General features: G+C 37.5%; 4 protein-coding genes across 7 annotated transcripts; all 4 read right to left on the reverse strand.

Moving 5' to 3' along the window:
- Positions 1 to 323: 323 nt before the first annotated feature.
- On the reverse strand, positions 324 to 3,896 carry LOC111490000 (UPF0051 protein ABCI8, chloroplastic-like). Its single transcript, XM_023138421.1, has 2 exons — positions 2,300 to 3,896; positions 324 to 747 (listed from the first exon to the last, which is right to left on the reverse strand). The coding sequence occupies exons 1-2, from the start codon at positions 3,743 to 3,745 to the stop codon at positions 529 to 531; spliced, it is 1,665 nt and encodes a 554-aa protein (XP_022994189.1). The 5' UTR covers positions 3,746 to 3,896; the 3' UTR covers positions 324 to 528.
- Positions 3,897 to 5,103: 1,207 nt separating this feature from the next.
- On the reverse strand, positions 5,104 to 8,969 carry LOC111490007 (polyadenylate-binding protein RBP45-like). 3 transcript variants are annotated; one of them, XM_023138429.1, is made up of 6 exons: positions 8,541 to 8,965; positions 7,844 to 8,312; positions 6,119 to 6,174; positions 5,912 to 6,042; positions 5,722 to 5,818; positions 5,104 to 5,583 (listed from the first exon to the last, which is right to left on the reverse strand). In XM_023138429.1, exons 1-6 carry the CDS (start codon positions 8,811 to 8,813, stop codon positions 5,398 to 5,400), a joined length of 1,212 nt encoding a protein of 403 aa, XP_022994197.1. In that variant the 5' UTR covers positions 8,814 to 8,965; the 3' UTR covers positions 5,104 to 5,397. The 3 variants fall into 3 exon arrangements, 2 of the variants coding, with proteins under 2 accessions (XP_022994197.1, XP_022994198.1); XR_002719489.1 differs by lacking the exons at positions 5,104 to 5,583; positions 5,722 to 5,818 and adding an exon at positions 7,416 to 7,497 and having other exon boundaries at positions 5,975 to 6,042; positions 8,541 to 8,969; XM_023138430.1 differs by lacking the exons at positions 5,104 to 5,583; positions 5,722 to 5,818 and having other exon boundaries at positions 5,908 to 6,042; positions 8,541 to 8,967.
- Positions 8,970 to 9,815: 846 nt separating this feature from the next.
- LOC111490024 (polyadenylate-binding protein RBP45-like) lies at positions 9,816 to 13,753 on the reverse strand. 2 transcript variants are annotated; one of them, XM_023138453.1, is made up of 6 exons: positions 13,368 to 13,753; positions 12,673 to 13,141; positions 10,802 to 10,857; positions 10,594 to 10,724; positions 10,397 to 10,496; positions 9,816 to 10,313 (listed from the first exon to the last, which is right to left on the reverse strand). In XM_023138453.1, the coding sequence occupies exons 1-6, from the start codon at positions 13,629 to 13,631 to the stop codon at positions 10,122 to 10,124; spliced, it is 1,212 nt and encodes a 403-aa protein (XP_022994221.1). In that variant the 5' UTR covers positions 13,632 to 13,753; the 3' UTR covers positions 9,816 to 10,121. The 2 variants fall into 2 exon arrangements, with proteins under 2 accessions (XP_022994221.1, XP_022994222.1); XM_023138454.1 differs by having other exon boundaries at positions 10,400 to 10,496; positions 13,368 to 13,731.
- A 916-nt stretch (positions 13,754 to 14,669) lies between these two features.
- Positions 14,670 to 19,101, reverse strand: LOC111490067 (tobamovirus multiplication protein 1-like). The gene is made up of 11 exons (XM_023138532.1): positions 18,756 to 19,101; positions 18,214 to 18,304; positions 18,074 to 18,126; positions 17,448 to 17,540; positions 17,213 to 17,284; positions 16,522 to 16,594; positions 16,323 to 16,368; positions 16,155 to 16,218; positions 15,587 to 15,640; positions 15,362 to 15,439; positions 14,670 to 15,114 (listed from the first exon to the last, which is right to left on the reverse strand). Exons 1-11 carry the CDS (start codon positions 18,906 to 18,908, stop codon positions 15,022 to 15,024), a joined length of 870 nt encoding a protein of 289 aa, XP_022994300.1. The 5' UTR covers positions 18,909 to 19,101; the 3' UTR covers positions 14,670 to 15,021.
- Between the last annotated feature and the right edge of the window lie 199 nt (positions 19,102 to 19,300).

Genomic DNA, 19,300 nt, shown 5'->3' on the forward strand with positions numbered 1-19,300 from the left:
TAAAAGGAATGTTTTCCCCTCTTCAACCGATGTGAGATCTCACAATCCACCTCCTTGGATGTCCAACGTCCTCGCCGGCACACTACTCAATGACTGGCTCTGATACCATTTTATCAGTACAAACCCACCGCTAACAGATATTGTCCCATTTTTAAGAGAGAGGTTTCCACACCCTTATAAGGAATATTTTTTCCCCTCCAACCGACGTGGAGTCTCACTAGAAGACCAAGATTTCTAAGTGGACTTTTCAGCAAGTTATGTTATCAGGCAAACAATCAGAGACCAATTTAAGCATAGAAATTCAATTAATAAGTGAAAGGATGGGACACACGAACAGATATTAATAAGTGAAAAATTTTATGTATGAACAGCAAGTCTGTCTGCGAGATCATGATCTACAAGTTGATTGAACATTCAAAACTATTTACATTCTGTTCATGTTCCTAATAGAGAGAAGTATTTAGTCCAAGCAGGAAGATCTAAATGATTTAGGATGATCAAACCTTTAAATATTTACCAGTTTCCGCCTTAACCCACTGATCCTTCAAGCTTCAAGCTCATGAGTTGGTTCACCTCAGCACCAAATTCATCAGGCAGCTCATTGAAGACGTCACGACAGAACCCGGATATCATGGCAGCCATAGCCTTCTCATAGTCTATTCCTCTCTGCTGAAAATAAAACAACTGGTCTTCACTGATCTTGGAGGTACTGGCTTCGTGTTCGATGCGAGCTGAGGGATTCTTCACCTGTTAGAATCCAAAACATAGTTTCGTGATGAAATCCTTAAAGAAAAAGAAACCAGACTTCCCAAGACCAACCTATGAAATCCATAGTGGAAACTATGGATTGAAGCTAGAACTTCCTCTAGACCAACCTATGGTCGTTTCCCAATTGTAGAAGTCAAAATCGAGATATGACACCATTACTCCCCTCCATTGAATTAGCCATTTTGATATTTTTCCCCTCTGGCTATATCTATGTAAGATCCCACATTGGTTGGCGAGGGAAACGAATCATTTCTTATAAGGGTGTGGAAACTTCTCCCTAGTAGATGCGTCGGACAATATCTACTAGTAGTGGATTTGGGCAGTTACAAATGGTATTAAAGCTAGACACCGGGCAGTATGCCAGCAAGAACACTAGGCTCCCAAAGATAGTGGATTGTGAGATCCCACATTGACTGGAGAGGGGAACGAAGCATTCCTTACAAGGGTGTGGAAACCTCTCCCAAGTAGACGTGTTTTAAAACCGTGAGGCTGACGACGATACGTAACGAACCAAAGCAGACAATATCTACGAGCGGTGGGTTTGGACAGTTACAATCTATCACCAATTTTTTCATTGATTCTGATGTTTCTCCCACCACCACAACAGGCCCACACCAAACAGAGAGTCCAGAGTCTAACTAAGGCATTTATTTAGAACTGGCAAGTGGCAAGGATGTTTCTGCTGTATTGAAAAAGAGTTAAAGATGCCTCTTTGGTGTCAAACTTTGAAGTCTTGAAATTTAAAGGAGCCCTTGATCGATAAAGATGGCAGTGCATGCATGAGAAGCCTTGCTATTACTTTCAAATTGTTCTCCCATAAAAATAATTATAACAAAAATAATAATAAAAACATTGTTTATACAATGATAAATAGTTACTTCTTGAGTACCAGTGGCATTATGCCAGTAGAGTAGGCCTAGTGATGTGATCATGTCGGTTGGGGAGGAGAATGAAGCATTCTTTATAAGGGTGTGGAAACCTCTCCCTAGCAGACGCATTTTAAAAACCTCGAGGAAAAATCCGAAAAGGAAAGCCCAAAGAGGACAATATCTGCTAGCGGTAGGTTTGAGCTGTTACAAATGGTATCAGAACCAGACACCGGACGATGTGCCAACGAGTAAGCTGAGTCCTGAAAAGAGGTGGACATGAGACGGTGTGCCAGCAAGGACGCTGGGCCACGAAGGGGGTGGGCTGGGGGGTCTCACATGGATTGGAAAAGGGAATGAGTGCCAGCGAGGACGCTGGACCTCGAAGGAGTGTGGATATTGAGATCCCACATCAGTTTGGAAGGAGAACGAAGACTTAAGAGTGTGGAAACCTCTCCCATTTTAAAAACTTTGAGAAGAAGCCCGAAAGGGAAAGCCCAAAGAGAATAATATAAGCTAGCGATGGGCTTGAGCTATTACATTACCACATGCAAACCAGATATCAAATACATAAAGCGACCGAAGATAGAAGATAGGTAACCATCTACTTTCAATTATCTAACCATAATTGTAAACAAACAAATCATTCCATCAAGGAATATTACCTGGATGTAAGGATAAGTGTTGGCCGCAGCATTGTCACCAATGAGCATTGAATCACATTGCGATGAGTTCTTAGCATTGTCTGCTTTGGACTGAACCTGAACAAGCCCCCGATAACAGTTCCTCGAGTTTCCAGCAGAAATACCCTTCGAGATAATTCTACTCCGAGTGTTCTTTCCTTTATGTATCATCTTCGTACCAGTGTCTGCCTGCTGATAGTTATTAGTCAGCGCTACCGAATAGAACTCACCAACAGTATCGTCTCCCTCCAAAACAACACTGGGATACTTCCAAGTAATGGCCGAACCAGTTTCAACTTGTGTCCAAGAAATCTTAGAACGATCCCCAGCACAAAGTCCACGCTTCGTTACAAAATTATACACCCCTCCTTTTCCTTCTTCATCACCAGCATACCAATTCTGAACCGTGGAGTACTTTATCTCAGCACCTTCAGCACAATACAATTCAACCACCGCAGCATGAAGCTGATTCCTATCATAGGAAGGTGCTGTACATCCCTCCAAATACTCTACAAAACTCCTATCATCAGCAACAATCAAAGTTCTCTCAAATTGTCCAGTTTCCAAAGCATTGATTCGAAAATACGTCGATATCTGCATCGGGCACTTTGTGTTCTTAGGTATATAACAAAACGATCCATCGCTAAACACGGCCGAGTTCAATGCAGCATAAAAGTTGTCCTCGCTAGGCACAACTCTCCCCAAGTAACTTCTAACTAAATCAGGATATTCCCTAATTGCCTCAGATATCGAACAGAAAATAACACCAGCCTTTTCTAGCGTCTTCCTATGAGTAGTAGCAATTGAAACACTATCAAGAACAGCATCAACAGCAACATTAGCTAAGCGATTTCGTTCATTTAATGGAACCCCAAGCCTATCAAAATACATAAGCAGCTCTGGGTCTGCCTCCTCAAGGCTATTCAAAGTGGGTTTCTTCTTAGGGGCAGAATAATAACAAACATCTTGAAAATCAATTGGCGGGTATCGATTATCAGACCATTTGGGTTCTTTCATCTTTAGGAATTTCTCAAAAGCATTCAAACGAAATTCAAGCATCCAATCGGGTTCTTCTTTTAAGGAAGAAATCAATCGAATTGTTTCCTTGGAAAGCCCTTTCGGAATTGAAAACGAATCGATATCCATAGTAAATCCAAATTTCTTATCGTAATCGCGGTTACGAAGAATATCCTGAATTTTCTCATCGGTACTAGTAGGTGACGGCGAGGGCTTACCTGTAGAACTCGGGCCGGAGTTCGCAGTTTTGGGATCGTATCCGACATCTGCGCGGACCCTGAAGGGTTTGGGCTTCAAAATCTTCAAGTTAGAGATTCTGGGATTGTGCAGCTTGGGGATTAGGTCTTTTTGTAATTCCCGAGTGGGTTGGTGAGGAAACCGTGAAATTCCATTAGCTAGCAGAGAAGCCATGGATGAAAGAAAGATGGCGATTCTTGAGAGATGGGTTAAGAGGAAAAAGAGCGTTATTTTGTGGCCATAATTTTGGTGTCCTTATACATCTTCGACAAGCATCAGATGGCAGCGATGCAGCGATGGTCATGTGGGCGACACGAGCTTCGAAGAGGTGATGGGACATCCTAACCCAAACGAAAATGGGGAAGAAACATAAACATAAATTTTGTATTTTACCTCAAAAAAAAAAAAAAAAAAAAAAAAAAAAAAAAAAAAAAAAAAAAAAAAAAAAAAAAAAAAAAAAAAATAAACATTCTTACCTTTTAGACAAAAAAAATAAAATAAAATAATAATAATAATAAATAAATAATAATAATAATATTTTATTTTAAAAAATACTCGAACTTTTAATACTTTTTCAATTATATAACAACTTTAAAAAGATTCATTAATACCGTTTGTATTATACATAAAATTATTCATGTAATTTTAAAGGTAATTTAAAAAAAAAAAATAAATTTAAATTATATATATATATATATATAGACAAAAACAATATATCTACATTTCATGTATTATATACACAAAAATTAAGAAATTGTCGAAGTTGTTTAAAAAAAATTAAAAACATTTTTGAAGGGTATAGCATTCCTAGGCAATGTGGAATGTTGAAACGTATTATCCCCATATAAATTATATAATATATTCTAAAAAAAATCCACAACCAAAAAATCTGAAAATTTCCCAAATAATAATGCTTTTTTTTTAAAGATTGAAACAATAGTGGTTGAATATTTTATTATTTTGCTTTAAATTTCGTGTCCTTGATAATTAAAACCAGAAATTTCAAAGAAAACATTTTAATGAATAACCATTCAAGTAATTTTTTCCAAATACTAGTCGAACTTTTGTAATGATCAATAAGAATTATTCAATACTAAGCATTAAATATTGTTCAAAGGATGGAACTAATAATCATTAAAAAGTATAGTCCCCGTAGTAAATATCAAACTACAAAAAAAATTCCCCAATGTATGTCAGAAATAACCTTGAATTAACCAAGATAATGCTCTAAATCCAAATAAAGTTGAACAATTAAACAATTAAATGAAATCAAGACGACAGATAATGTCTCCAAACAATGTCTCAAAAACGAGGAGGCCATATCATATGAAAATATGCGCTTAAAACTTCCAAGAGAAAGAAGATTGACCCAATCAAAGAGACGATAAAATCACCCAACTCTTGATCTTCTACAAATTTCTCAGCCAAAGGAGTCACGAGACCAAATGAAAGTACTCGTGCTGCACCCTTCAAGAAGTACTAAAAAGATGGTAAAACAAAGGCAAGCCCAGAGCAGCCATACATACAGTCGCTAGAAGTGAAACTTCATATTCAAGCTACATTCACTGATAATCTACTTGCCAGTATGTAAATCAGTAGCTCACTTGCTCTTCTTAAAAAGATACACACGAAGTACACAATCAAACATGATAAAAAGAAAGGGGAAAAGAAGGGTTTTTTTAATGTCATCAAAGAGTTATGGAAGAATAGAGAACAGGAAGGAAGAGAGTTACTGTGGATGAGAAGGTTGAAATAGCGTTTTCAAAATTTTTAACCAAATCACATAACAGGGGGAGGGCAGGGCAGAGAACAACAAAACATCAAATCTACATGTACCCTCCTTGCTGTTGCTGCGGTTGCTGTGGTGGTGGCTGCTGGTAACTACCATAGCCGCTGTAGCCACCGTAGAACATATTAGGGTCCTGCGGGGCTGGTGCATAGCTATAGTTTTCGTATCCTTGCCCATATCCGTGATAGCTGCCTCCGTTCCATTGGTTAGGATCCGCCTGAGGCTAAAAGGTGAGGAAACAAAATAACTTATTCTGAAAGAACTATAATAAAAAACCATCTTTGGACGTTTATTTGAAGGATTACGTCCCCATGAAAGTCTAATGTTCCCATGGAAGTCATCCGAAAGAACTATTTATTACCTGTTTATTTGAAGAACTACGTCCCCATGAAAGTCTAATGTTCTGCCCACCAATTTGGGATCCATTCAACATACGCAATGCTTCCTCAGCACAGTTTCTAACATACCACACAATCAAAATAACCATTGAGCGTGTCATGACCAATTCATGGGAGATTAAGATGTTTGGTTACATCTTTTAAATTACTTACCTGTCGGAAAATTGCACAAAACCACATCGTTTGCCTACAGGTATCTTTACATGCACCAATTCCCCATACTGACCAAAAACATGTCTCAAGTGATCGTCTGTGATATTAGAATCCAAATTCCCCACAAATAGCTGCAAGATAGCAAATTAAGAAATTAAAAAATGAAAATAAAATTGCATGACAAAAGAAAAATAGTAATGTACCCACAGTCGTATTATTTGGATCATTCTCATCTTGAGCCCCTTGAGGATTCTGGTATGAAGCTGCATACGCAAAAATTAAACGAACATGAATTTTCTTTTAAACTTGGAACTAAAAACAGTTCAAAAGTATGTTTAAAACATTATTTTATAAACATTGTTCCAGAACACATTGAAACATTATTTTGTTACAACCTAAGGCCATTCCAAATTGCATAATCATATAAAGTATGTTTAAAGGCCTAAAGCAACCTAAAGGCTTTTTCTTATGGAGAGGCATGTCAGTTAATTTTAAGACCACATCATCTTTTTAACTAGAACAACAAAGAATACCAAAATAAAAACAAAGACAAAATCTGTGGAAAAAAATACATTGATCAAACGAAGATAAAACATTGATCAAATGAAGGCCATTATATAAAATAGATAGCACATGCGTACCAAACATAGATTGTAAAATGGGTGAATGTAAGTGATTGAATACCCTATCGGATGAGAAAAAATCCACAGAATAACGCTGAGTAATTCAAAAAGACAGATATTACAAAACATCACATCCTAAAATACTACACAATACAAATAGCCTGCCTAACTTTTGATTCAAGCACTATATTATTCCATATTGAAAATTCAGAGTAAACTTGGCCAAGGTTAAAACAAAAATTAGGAAAGATGAAAGTAGCCAACCGTAACATCAGCAAGACACAATTGATACAATAATATTACAAAAGGGGCACATACGTCTTATACCCCCATGTAACCAAAACGTTAAAGAAGAATAGATTAGTCCAAAGGAATGACAGTACGGAATACTGAGCTACAGAATAGAAATACCTGTAAGAAATAAGAACAGAGTAAAACTAGAAACGTGCCAAAATTCTATTATGCCTAGGTAAGGGTTTCGTTGGCATAAACAGGATACGATCATCTAACACTGAGAAGAAAACGTAGGAACGTAAATCCTGTAAACCCTAAATATAAGGGGGTGAAGGACAAGCACAACCTACGTGTCCTGCTATAGCTGTTGTATAAAGGAAGTACAGAATCAAACTACCCTGCTATCCCAGTTATTGGAAATTGCAATATTTCATCAACCTAAAGAACCTAAGTGGCATGAGCTTCAACAAAAACTCTAATGGAATTAGACTGATATGCCAGAGAGAGAAAAAAATTACTCCATGCAAATGAAAGGAAAAACTAAACGTTGCAGAACTGACGGTGAATTTAAAAAAAAAAAAAAAAAAAAGTAGCATATATATGCCACAAAAATGTAAGAGGTAAGACATTTGCGTTAAAAAACTGACCTAAATGGAACAACGTACTAAAGGGTAAGCATGTCAGCTGAAATCGGTAGCAGACCCCAAGCTGACAGAGCCTTTTGACACCCTGCTTAAAGAGAAGATGAGTTTTATAAGTTTATGAATCTCTTTAAAGTAGTTATAGTGACCAAAGTTCGAATTGGAAGTACACTGAAGGAAAAGGCATGAAAGGCTACTAACTTCCAAGGTATGACGGGAAAATTTAAACACTTGTAACTAAATCTAAAAGTAACCGGAGGAACTAGATCCAAACAGAAAATAAAGGTCGGACTTCATCTGGGCGTATTGAAAGCAAAATGCATGCCAAAACTATCAACGTAACCGCATACATACAACAAATTAATGATGCAGAATATATTCAACAGAAAATTTGAAGTTCCGTTTTTCCCCTTTGGAGGGAGAGTGGTAATTACTTTTCGCATATTGCTGACTCCCAGAAGTGTTCTTGTTAGCAGCAGGTCCAATTCGCATGGGCCTGGTTGAACAGAGAACCCCATTCATCTCAGTCATCGCCCGCATTTGTTCATTCTCGTCTCCAAACTTTACAAACCCATAACCTTTAGTGCGTCCAGTGAGCCTATCAATCACAACTTTGGCACTCTTAACGGAGGTAAAACGTGCCCTAAACGTCTCTTGTAACACATAATCAGTAACATCACCAGCTAAATCCCCTACAAAAATTGTGTAATCAGGAGAATCGTCCTGTCGCTTCTCCCCAGCTGATGCCCAGTTCAATCTAAAATTTTGTGCCCCATTGGGCATCGGGGTACCGTTATAGGTTTGAAGTACTCTTTCTGCAGCTGGACGCGTCAAAAATTCAATGAAGCCGTAACCCTCAGACTGGCCGTTTTGCTTGTTCCGAATGACTTTCACGGATGAAATCTGAGGATATAAAATAAACCTCCTTAATTCATGCAAGAACTAAATTTTAAAAAGGAAAATTGTAACCACTTCTTATCCACCATGATCACATTGTAATAACATGCGTTAGTTCAAATCTTGATAGAATACAACTAATAATCCTAAAACTCCAACATTACCGACTATCAAATACGAAAACAAATACATATCCAGACATGACCTCAAAAAGATTGTCGTTCTTTGACGTACCTCGCCTGTATGAGCCAAGCAATTAAAAATATAGCTCTCGTCCATCCAGTATTGCAAGTCTCCGATCCAGAGCGTACGGACCTCATCGGCGTTGGCTGGTTGAGATGGTTGGCCCTGAGGCGAAGAAGCCTGCGGCTGCTGAGGCCACATCTGAGTGGAAGGCTGCACTTGAGGCGGCTGAGGAGGCATCATCATGTAAGGAGGTTGCTGTTGCTGATACTGAGGGGCTTGGTGAGGCATACTGTGAGGTGCAACACCAGGTACAGGCTGCATCGTTTCGGCGAATCGGAACAAGATCTCCTTATTGTACAGAAAAGCCGAAAGAAGGAAGAGAGCTTTGGTGCTTCGCCTGAACAAAGAGAAACCCTAACCCTAGAAGTCGAAAGCAAGCGAAATGAAAAGGCAAAACAAGAAGCAGTCGCGGGAAGAATTAGAATTATCGTTTTAAAAGGAAATAAAATAAAATAAAATAAAATAAAATAAAATAAAATAAAATAAAATAAGAGGTCCGGATCGTATTGGCTCGCCAATCCAACCAATCAAAAACCGAGCTTATGGAAGTCAAGATGATACCGACCGCACGGGAATATTTAGTTTTATTTTTTTTTTTTCCTTCTATTTTCAGCTGGCGAATAATAATTTAATATCATAAGCTGACTTATTCCAAGGATGTCCGAAAAATGTCCAATATGAGGCCTTGCATAGTTCAATAAGGTCTCTCATCTTGGGCCTCACCTCATCTAGTACGATTCTTCGACGTGTTGTGCAAAGCCGACTGGTGCTATAGGCAATGCAAATTCGAGTATAGAGTGAACAAGTAGTGGTACAGTTCAATTCAATTGTGACATAGCAGTGGATTCAATTGTGACATAGCAATTCAATTCAACATTTTGTTTGTTTGGATTCAATTATGTCATAAATGTTGTTTGGATTCAATTGTGTCATTGCTCTATGTTTGGATTCAATTGTGTCATAGTTGAACTACATCTCTGATATTTACCCTAAAATCGTTTGACCTTAAAATCATTGGAGGAACAATATAGAATAAGTTATATCAATAGTCATTTGTTCCTCCTAAAACATCTACTAGAGATATCAAATTATTCAACCAGTTATTAATGAAATTCCTTGTCAAGCTAAGGCATTTGCCTCGACTACCTTTCCACCTTGATATGGACTCGAGGAACAGCAAGCCAAGTCTATGTAAAGTTACTGCAACTACGAGTGTAAATCAAACAATTTCATGACAGAATAAGTGAAATTAGGAAGGCCAAAAAGAAAAGGAGTAGCAGCATTTCACCCATGTAGGAGCTTTTTCAGCAAGGATTTCAGAAAATTACAATCCGATAATTCAGCTCGCTTCTTGGATAGATATGATCCTACAATAGAACAAATAACACGACACGCAAAACCTTCTAACACCAAATACAACACACAAGTGACAACATGTCATCAGAGTCACATACAGAATGTTCAGAATAGATGACTAACATCCCCAAAATCTTCTACTAATGGCAAGTAGAAGTTCAAGGGTCTTGTGTTCGAGCAGGAGGCGGGACACAAGAATTACAGCTTCGTCATCTACATATATCCTCCTTGTTGCTGCGACGGCTGCTGTGGTGCTGGTTGCTGGTAGTTCCCATACCCGCCGCCATAGCCACCGTAGAACATGTTAGGGTCCTGGGCAGCTGGAGCATAGCTATAATTTTCATACCCTTGTCCATACCCATAGTATCCTCCACCTCCATTCCACTGATTAGGATCAGCTTGAGGCTGCAAATTTGCATTAGAGGATCATAACTATTTGTTTCAATATAAATCAATCCTTGATGATAAGTGAAGTACAACAATACTACTACCTGCTTGTTAGAAGGACTGCGGCCCCATGAAAGTCTAATGTTTTGTCCACCAATTTGGGTTCCATTCAACATGCGTAAAGCTTCCTCGGCGCAGCTTCTAAAATAGGTATTAAGGAAAACAAAACAACTACTTGTCAGCAAACACCAAGAGTTTGGGAGGGGGTTGGTTCATAAAAGTTTTTGAAAATGCCAACCTGTCTGAAAATTGAACAAAGCCACATCGCTTGCCTGCAGGTATCTTAACGTGCACCAACTCTCCATACTGGCTGAATACTTGTCTCAAGTGTTCATCTGTGACATTAGAATCCAAATTTCCCACGAATATCTGCAATAAGACCAAATAACAACTCACAAACATGTTCATGAGATTATATTGCTATAGAAAATTACTGAAGTACCCACAGTTGTATTATTTGGATCGTTCTCATTCTGAGTCCCTTGAGGATTCTGGTATGAAGCTGCATTTGCAAATAGTAAACTAAAATGACACCTTTTAACAAATATTGAACTGAGATATTCCAGCAGTGTCATTTTTCCTAAAAAAAGACACTGTTTCATATGACATGTAAACTTAATGGAGTCATATCAAAACATCACTATGGTGAATAATAGCTATAAAAATAAAAGCTACAATACATGCAATACTAAAACAAAATAAATTCAAATGAATAGAAAACCAAGATACATGGAAAAACAACACAAACATTATTTAATTGGAAGTAGAACACATCCCACATCTTAAAATTGCTTTAATTAATTAGTCTTACACCTACCTTTCACTGAGGCTTGCATGTACTAAAACACAGGCAGAAACACAGAGGCGCAAGCCTCTGTCATTAAAAGCATAGGCCTTCTTTTATTTGACAAGAGATGTAAGCATTGTACTTGCAAAAACATTCAAATGAAGGCCAAAATATAAAGAAAAGAAGACATGCATACCGAACATAATGAATGCAAAATAGGAAATAAAGTGTTCCATATTATGCCCACAGAAGATGAGAAAAAATCCATGGAATAATACACGAGTAATACAAAAAAAAGGGGATATTATGAAGCTTCACAACCTAAAGAACTAAATATCACAAATAACCTCCCTAACTTTTGACTCGAGGCAACCCTATTATGCCATATTGAAAATCCTGCCCACTAAAAAACTACAGGAGGTTAAGGTAGCCACCTATTAAATCAGTGAAGATCAATGAATAGAATCCTATTCACATAAGAGGCACATACAAAGTATACCTGAAATTAAATAAGTTCAATACAATGAAATAAGAAGAGAATATTCCAAACAATATCAATACAAAGTATCAAGCCACAGAATGAAAAGCTAATAAGAAATGAGGATCCATGCAGATCGAGAAACGTATCAAAATTCTTTGGTAAGTAGTGGATTCGTCTAAGTATATGGAACCCAACCACCACATACTGAGATGAAAACATAGGAAAGTAAATCCCATAAACCCTAAATACTAGGAGGTGAAGAACAAGCACAGCCTATGCGGCCTGCTGCAGCTGTTGTAGAAGGAAAGTTCAGAATCAAACTAGCCTGCTATCCCAGTTATTGGAAATTTCGATAATTCATCTAGCTAAAGAACCTAAGTGACCTAAACTTGGAAAAAAAAAAAAAAAAAACTAATGGAGTTAGCCATAGTGAAAAAATGCCTGGGACAGTTAAAAAAAAATACCTATGCAAATGAAAGGAAAAACTCAACGTTGCAGAACTAATGGTGAATTAAAAAACGTAGCATAAATATGCTACATAGAAAGTAAAGGGTAAGACATTTGCGGGAAAAAAACTGACCTAAATGGAACAACGTACTAAAGGGTAAGCATGTCAGCTGAAATCAGTAGCGGACCCCAAGCTGACAGAGCCTTTTGACACCCTGCTTAGAGAAAAGAGGAGTTCTATAAGTTTACGAATCTTTTTTATAGTAGTTACAGTGACCAAAGCTCGAATTGGAAGTACACTGAAGGAAAAGGCATGAAAGGCTACTATTCTTCCAAGGTATAACGAGAGGGAAATTTAAATGCTAGGAAACTAAAAAATAAAAGTAACGGAGAGGAGAAGAGTCCAACAGAAAATAAAGAAGGTGGAATTCATCTTGACATATTGAAAGCATGATGCAGACCCAAGCTCCAAACACAGTCGGAAACATACAATGAGTGAATAGTGCAGAATGTACTCCATAGAAAATCGAACTTCTGTCTTTCATTAAAAAAAAAAAAGAAAAAAAGAAAATTTCCCCTTTGGGGGGTAGAGTGGTATTTACTTTTCGCATATTGCTGACCGCCAGAAGTGTTCTTGTTAGCGGCAGGTCCAATTCGCATGGGCCTGGATGAACAGAGAACACCGTTCATCTCAGTCATTGCCCGCATTTGCTCCGTCTCGTCTCCGAACTTAACAAACCCATAACCTTTAGTGCGTCCAGTGAGCCTATCAATCACAACTTTGGCACCCTTAAGGGAGGTATAACGCGCCCTAAATGTCTCTTGTAGCACGTAATCAGTAACATCACCAGCTAAATCCCCTACAAAAATTGTGTAATCAGGAGAGTCGTCCTGTCGCTTTTCTCCAGCTGATGCCCAGTTCAATCTAAAATTTTGTGCCCCATTGGGCATCGGGGTACCGTTATACGTTTGAAGTACTCTTTCTGCAGCTGGACGCGTTAAAAACTCAATAAAGCCATAGCCCTCGGACTGGCCAGTTTGCTTATTCCGAATAACTTTCACGGAGGAAACCTGGGGATACAAACCTCATTAGTTCTATATATGAAATTAAAAACAAAAATTGTATCCAATTCTTATCCACAAAGATTACATTGCAATAACAAACGTTCCCACAAATCTTCATAGAATCCAATTAATAATAATACAAGAAACTCCAACATCTTCCGCTAACAAAGAAGAAAAATAAAGCATGCACGCATGATCTCAAATAGGGGAGGTGAGGCGTTCTTTAACATACCTCGCCTGTATGAGCAAAGCAATTGAAGAGATAGTTTTCGTCCATCCAATACTGCAAGTCACCGATCCAGAGCGTACGGACCTCATCGGCGTTAGCTGGTTGAGGCGGTTGGCCCTGAGGCGAAACGGCCTGCGGCTGCTGAGGCCACATCTGAGGGACAGGCTGTGCTTGAGGCGGCATCATCATGTAAGGAGGTTGCTGTTGCTGGTACTGAGGAGCTTGGTGAGGCATGTTGTGAAGGGCAACACCAGGAGCAGGCTGCATCGTCGGTTCAACGAAAGAATTTGGTTAAATGTGGGGAATTTGGGGATCTCGTTGATATCGGAGAAACCCTAACCCTAGCAGTCTGAAGCAGGCAAGCCGCGAGCGAAAGAGAAGCCAGAAGGAAAGGGCTTATTGGGATTATATATCTCTCGAAAATCGAGACACGTTATCCGAAAGGACGTTGAGGCCGCGATTTTTAGACTTTGGGCCCCGCGTTTTTCTGTCCATCAACTAGCTCTTTTTAAATCCGCCAATCAAAAATCGAGCTCATGCAAGTCCAAGTGATTTCGACCACACAGGATCTTTTATTCAGTTTTATTCCAGTTAGCTATCAAAATTTGAATTTTTCAATCAACCAACTAATAACAATATAATTAAATAAATTATTTTTTTATTTTCTTTCAATCCCTTCAATTAGTTTTCTCTCCCATTTCGATACCCAAAATATTACTTTTGACCCTTTTTCCGTATGCAAGGGAAGTGTTCGGGTTTCCTTGACGAGGCAAACGAAGTGCATGCATGCATTGACCAAGAAAAGGAAGAGGTAGTATGGGACTTTTGACCCTACTCTAATTTTTCCGTCTTCCCCTTGACACGACAGAGAAAGTGCATGCATGCATTGACCAAGTTTGACCTTAAAGATTGAATCACACTCGGTAAGAAAAGGAAAAGAAGCTACGATAAATGAAGCCGACTTCTAAATTTGTTTTCGATTGTTTATTTAGTACCACCATTACGAATGCCCATGTTTAGATCAAATATGAATATAAGTATATTTAACCTTTTACATTTCTTTAATTCTAAATAAAATCGAATAAAATCTAAATCTATCTAGAAACATTAAATCCCAAAGCAATAATAATACTATATTTTAGTTTTAATCTCAAAACCAAGTAAAATTCTCATCCCAAAAGTGAGTAGAGGTCCATTTTAATTATTGAATTTAAAAAAAAAAAAAAAAAAAGTAATCATTTTGATCTTAAAATGACAATCCTAAGCTTAATAAAATTTAATTATTTTAGTCAACCATACGTGAGATTGAGAAGAACACCTAGCAATCCACTGGTCAAATAGTAAACAAAATTACAGGACAAGAACAACAAAGCGGATCGAAACACAACAACTAATCTTACAGAAATCTAGAATTTGTGCACATTTAGATCCAAATGGAATGGGTTGTTCGAATCAGACAATACCAAGAGAAGAGTTACAGATTGCTGTCAGCCAGCAGCAAACACAGCTTGGTTATTCTGGCATCACATGCAACAGCAGATGCCACATTACACCCAACTTTCATGCCTTGTTTCTTCCAGTAAGGATTCTCAATTCCAAGATAATTAAAAACCAACCCCAAGTTGGGGAAGTGTTTTGCATGCAACATGGATATTAACTAGCGAATGGGGTGGTATTGAGCTGATATTCTCTTAGGAGGCAACTTGCGTAATATGTAAAGAACTAATGCTGAAGGCAGAATTTCGACCAACTGTAAGTTCAGCAAAATGGTTTGTATCAGACAAAAATAAGAGGAATCTAACAAAATCAGAACTAAGTTGTATGAACAAGTTTAGGATACATTTGAGAGTGTATTGAAAATCTTCAAAATCACTCCTCAACACTGTCTTTAATCATTCAAAATCTATGAAGACTGTGTTTAAAAGTGAAAGTTGTTTTTAATAAATAACTTATAAAAAAACTCATGAGCATGCCCTGCCCTAAGTGAAGTGACGTACCAAATAGTAGATGAAATTCAGGAGGGGGTGATCTAAAACGTCGAGTGATGCATCTGCGTCGAAAGCAGATAGAGCAACCTGCACTCAACAGTGAAAAAGAACATCAGGTGAATCCCATGTATTGTCAGAAATCCATTCATAATGTTGGCCACCCTATGATTAAAATTAGCATTCCCTAAAGAAGACGGTTCTTTCATTACTAGCAGCAGAAGGATTGAACTATACCACAAAGCATCGAATGAGGAAGCAGGTAAAGCATATGGCGGTCACAGATCCAACCTGCAATTATTTATTTAAAACAAAAAAGTATTAAAAAGCACAGTAAGCATGATTACGTGGATCCATAATATACATGAAAACCCACAAAGTACAGCTAACAAGCCTAAATATAACATCACGGATCCTACTTTAATTGATTGATGGAGATTAACTCGTTTTGTATTATCTTCATTCATGTCAAATTTTAATATAGGAGGAACAGATTGGAATGAATAAGCTTGGGTATTATGTATAAACATACACATGTTGCAGAAACCAAATAAGTCCTTTAAACCTACAGCCCTCTTTTAACTATGGTATCATAGCGACAAATTTCCGCAGAAGAAAAAATGGAGTTTGACCATATAATTTGTTTGTATAAATTATAAATTCATACCATCAGTTATCAGAATATTCCACGCAGATATGGAGGATAGAAATTTTGATAAATAACAAAACTCTTTCCATATAATAGGAGGAAAAGGGCGTTTGTGGTCACAACATGATAGAAGAATAATAAACAATGGACGCATACCTCATGAAGTTTCTTCCTTCTCCCTTTAGATTCAATTGGAAAACGTCTGAGCATGAAAAATAATCTAAAAAATTTCATACGAAATAAGTAGTCAGCACAAGTAATCAGAGATTATAAGATCTAGATGCATTGAATGATATATCCACCAGACATGAAGGAGATACTCACCTTCCACCATATATCAAGAAGCCTATTGCAGCTATGAACGACACCACTGGGACAATGAAATAAGCAAGCAGTGGTTAGAAAGGGAAACAATTGATTAGTAATATAAAACTGTCTTCTTCGCAAAGTGAAAATGAAGATCAAATCTGCAAAACTTGGCCTCTTGTAGGTTGGAAATGACTCACTGGGTACAAAGACTAACCTGCAATGTAAATTTTTCCAACGAGTTCCACCACACTGTTGTCATCCACCCCGATGTATATCCAAATGCAAACCTGTCCACAGATTACTATTTAACTTTGAGTTGAGTTCAACATATAGAATAACATGGTTCAGCCAAACCTCTCCTCAGGAATTTGGTTAATCAGAACCTCAATGACAAAATAATAATAACAATAAATCATGACCAATTTCTCGCATTAGAAACAATAATGCACCAAAAAACTTATGATAATTAATTGAATATGTAGATAAAGACGATCTATTGACGCAAGAAGGGAATTAAAATTTTTCACTTTGAGAATATAACTAAGATGGCCATCTTAGAGAGTCCTACTAATCAATAGCATCACCTCAATTTCCTTTACAACAAAATAACATGTGAACAGGAGGGATGAAAGTCACAGATATTAAAGATAGGATGGTGAAAATCAGTATTTATTAATGGATAGCAGCTTAAGTATTATATTACAACCCTCCAGTAGCAGGAAACATATTTCTCTGCTTCATACATATAAACAAGGCTGAATTTCACATAGACACAACCAATACCAGGAATTCCCTCTCATCCTTCGAAATAAGATTCTGAATTCAGTCAAGGATTTTAAACTATTAATTGGCTAGTGATTGAATTTTGAACAAGGGTAGCCAAGAGTAAGTGGTGTTAAAAATACCTGTATGAGATATACCACACTGTTGATTGAAATGTAAACTATTCTGAGTTTATCCGTTGGCAGACTTCTAGCCTGTTCATGATGACCCAATCAACGAAAAAATTAGCAATACTCATGGTGCCCAAAGCGATTGCAATATCAATGATCTCAGCCACTAGAACAAGAAGACATCCTTGATTGCAAGAAAAAAAAAATGATAAAGAAAATAGATGGCAAAACATTAAATAACACTTGCCTGGTGGTATATCTCTGCCCAGAAGAGGACCAGGAGCGTGTAAGTAGAGAAAAAAAGTAGACCAGGGAGTTCCAATAATAACGATAGCAGAACCTGATTCAAAATTAGTTGACATACCTCAGTATACAAGCTTTAATCTTCATGACACCTTTTTAAGATTTTCAGAGGAGATAGGACTAGGGCAAATTTATAATATTGTGAAAAAACCATAAAAAAAGAAAGAAACTCAGGTGCCATTTGGAAATAGTGTTAAAAATTTGTTTTTAAGTTTTGTTTTGTTTTAAAAGTTGTTTCCAGTCCAATTGTTTACAAAATAGCTCTCGAGTGTCTCAAGAACAACTTAAGGCACAGGCCAAACAATAGGGAAAAATTCAAAATAACCTACAAAAATTGCAAGAACGATGTATAATCTCCTATAGTTTTCACTATCCGCAATATTTTGAGCAAGCTATGCAGTCTTTTTTTCTCGTAGAACCTCTGAGTTTCAAGATTTTCCTTAGTGTGGAAAAAATAAGAACTGAAAATCCGAGTCCAGACCAATCCCAAATAATGTTAAAGCTTTGGATATTTCAAAGGTCAATTATCACAATATATCAAAGGTTCAGACACTGCACGAGTATGTTTACCTTTGGTTGCAAAAGAAACACTTGCATGTGGAGCCCAAACACAATTGCGCGTACTGAATCACATAGTAGGAATTGAAACTATCAACCAAAACTTCAAATGCCTCCACTGAAAATAAAGTCGAACAGTCTACTTATATTACCTCCATTCACAATGAAGTTCATGAGATGGAAAACTTTCTGTGTTGTCCAGCCATATTCAGGAACTCTCAGTTCGATCCTTATCAATTGAATCTGCACGCACAAACGAAAATTAAGTGCTGTACACCCAAAATCTAAATCTAAATCTCTATTCTACAGGTCAAATTTTCTTCCCCCTTCTTGCTGATGTGAACACGAATTTTTGCCATTGAAAGCTTAAAAAAGGTCTGCGTACTTCGAGATAGCGTTTAAACCTCAAAAATTAAAGGAATCAAATATTGAAAAACGCAAACTATACTTGAAGTAACATGAATTTTTCATTCTCCTAGAATTTCATTGAACAAACCAGAGCCAGTGGCACCCATCGGAAGGTAAAAGAACCAATTCTAGAATAGAAAACGCACTCAAACCTACCAATTAGCAATCAATTACGACACTAAAACCATCAATTTAAAACAGAGCAAGAACAGGCTCTCGAACACAGCATAGCAGATAGTTTTAGATAAATGAGGTAGGGAAGCAAGAGAGAGAGAGAGAGAGAGACCAGAGCAACGGCGGAGACTACAGCATATACAGCACAGAGAGAGTAAAAAATCCGATCCTGCCAGAAAGTAGATTCGTTGATGTCATTCCACCAGCTGGATGCCGTAACTCCCATCTCCATGGCCGTCGTCAAGTTCAGCTGCAATCTCGTCATTTTCCCCCAAATAGTAAAGAAGCTTTCTCACTTTCCCCTCTCTCCGCCGTAGAGTCAAAGAACCGAAAATTGAGACGATCAGGAGAACGCCGGCGAGACAGCCACCGCAGCGCCGGCGAATAGAGGCTGCAAAGGAGAAGAGGGACTTTTCCGTCGTCTGGCTCTCGCACCTTCATTTATTTGGTCCCATTTCCAAAGCCTGATTTATTTTTCTTTCCGCTACAAATTAATTTTTTTTCTAAATCAATAAAAATAATTTTCATCTTAATAAAGAAAATTTAATAATACCCTTAAATTAAAAATAAAAATATATATTTTAAAAAATACTCCCTAAAAAATATATACTTTATGGACCACGATGACATTAGTCATCACGACTAATGTCAAATGTA

Source organism: Cucurbita maxima, unplaced genomic scaffold (assembly GCF_002738345.1).
Source record: "Cucurbita maxima cultivar Rimu unplaced genomic scaffold, Cmax_1.0 Cma_Scf00015, whole genome shotgun sequence".
Classification (NCBI taxonomy): Eukaryota; Viridiplantae; Streptophyta; class Magnoliopsida; order Cucurbitales; family Cucurbitaceae; genus Cucurbita; species Cucurbita maxima.

Coding starts and splice junctions, on each gene's coding strand:
- LOC111490007 (XM_023138429.1), bottom strand. CDS start 8,813: ATGCAGCCTGTACCTGGTGTTGCACCTCACAGTATGCCTCACCAAGCC. Junction 8,313..8,540: donor GCTTGGCTCATACAGGCGAG/GTACGTCAAAGA, acceptor TTATATCCTCAG/ATTTCATCCGTGAAAGTCAT. Junction 6,043..6,118: donor ATGATCCAAATAATACGACT/GTGGGTACATTA, acceptor GCTATCTTGCAG/CTATTTGTGGGGAATTTGGA.
- LOC111490067 (XM_023138532.1), bottom strand. CDS start 18,908: ATGACGAGATTGCAGCTGAACTTGACGACGGCCATGGAGATGGGAGTT. Junction 16,219..16,322: donor TTCTTGATATATGGTGGAAG/GTGAGTATCTCC, acceptor GAAATTTTTTAG/ATTATTTTTCATGCTCAGAC. Junction 15,115..15,361: donor TGAATTTCATCTACTATTTG/GTACGTCACTTC, acceptor CTGAACTTACAG/TTGGTCGAAATTCTGCCTTC.
- LOC111490024 (XM_023138453.1), bottom strand. CDS start 13,631: ATGCAGCCTGCTCCTGGTGTTGCCCTTCACAACATGCCTCACCAAGCT. Junction 10,725..10,801: donor ACGATCCAAATAATACAACT/GTGGGTACTTCA, acceptor GTCTTATTGCAG/ATATTCGTGGGAAATTTGGA. Junction 10,314..10,396: donor GTCCTTCTAACAAGCAGGTA/GTAGTATTGTTG, acceptor GCAAATTTGCAG/CCTCAAGCTGATCCTAATCA.
- LOC111490000 (XM_023138421.1), bottom strand. CDS start 3,745: ATGGCTTCTCTGCTAGCTAATGGAATTTCACGGTTTCCTCACCAACCC. Junction 748..2,299: donor ACACTTATCCTTACATCCAG/GTAATATTCCTT, acceptor GGATTCTAACAG/GTGAAGAATCCCTCAGCTCG.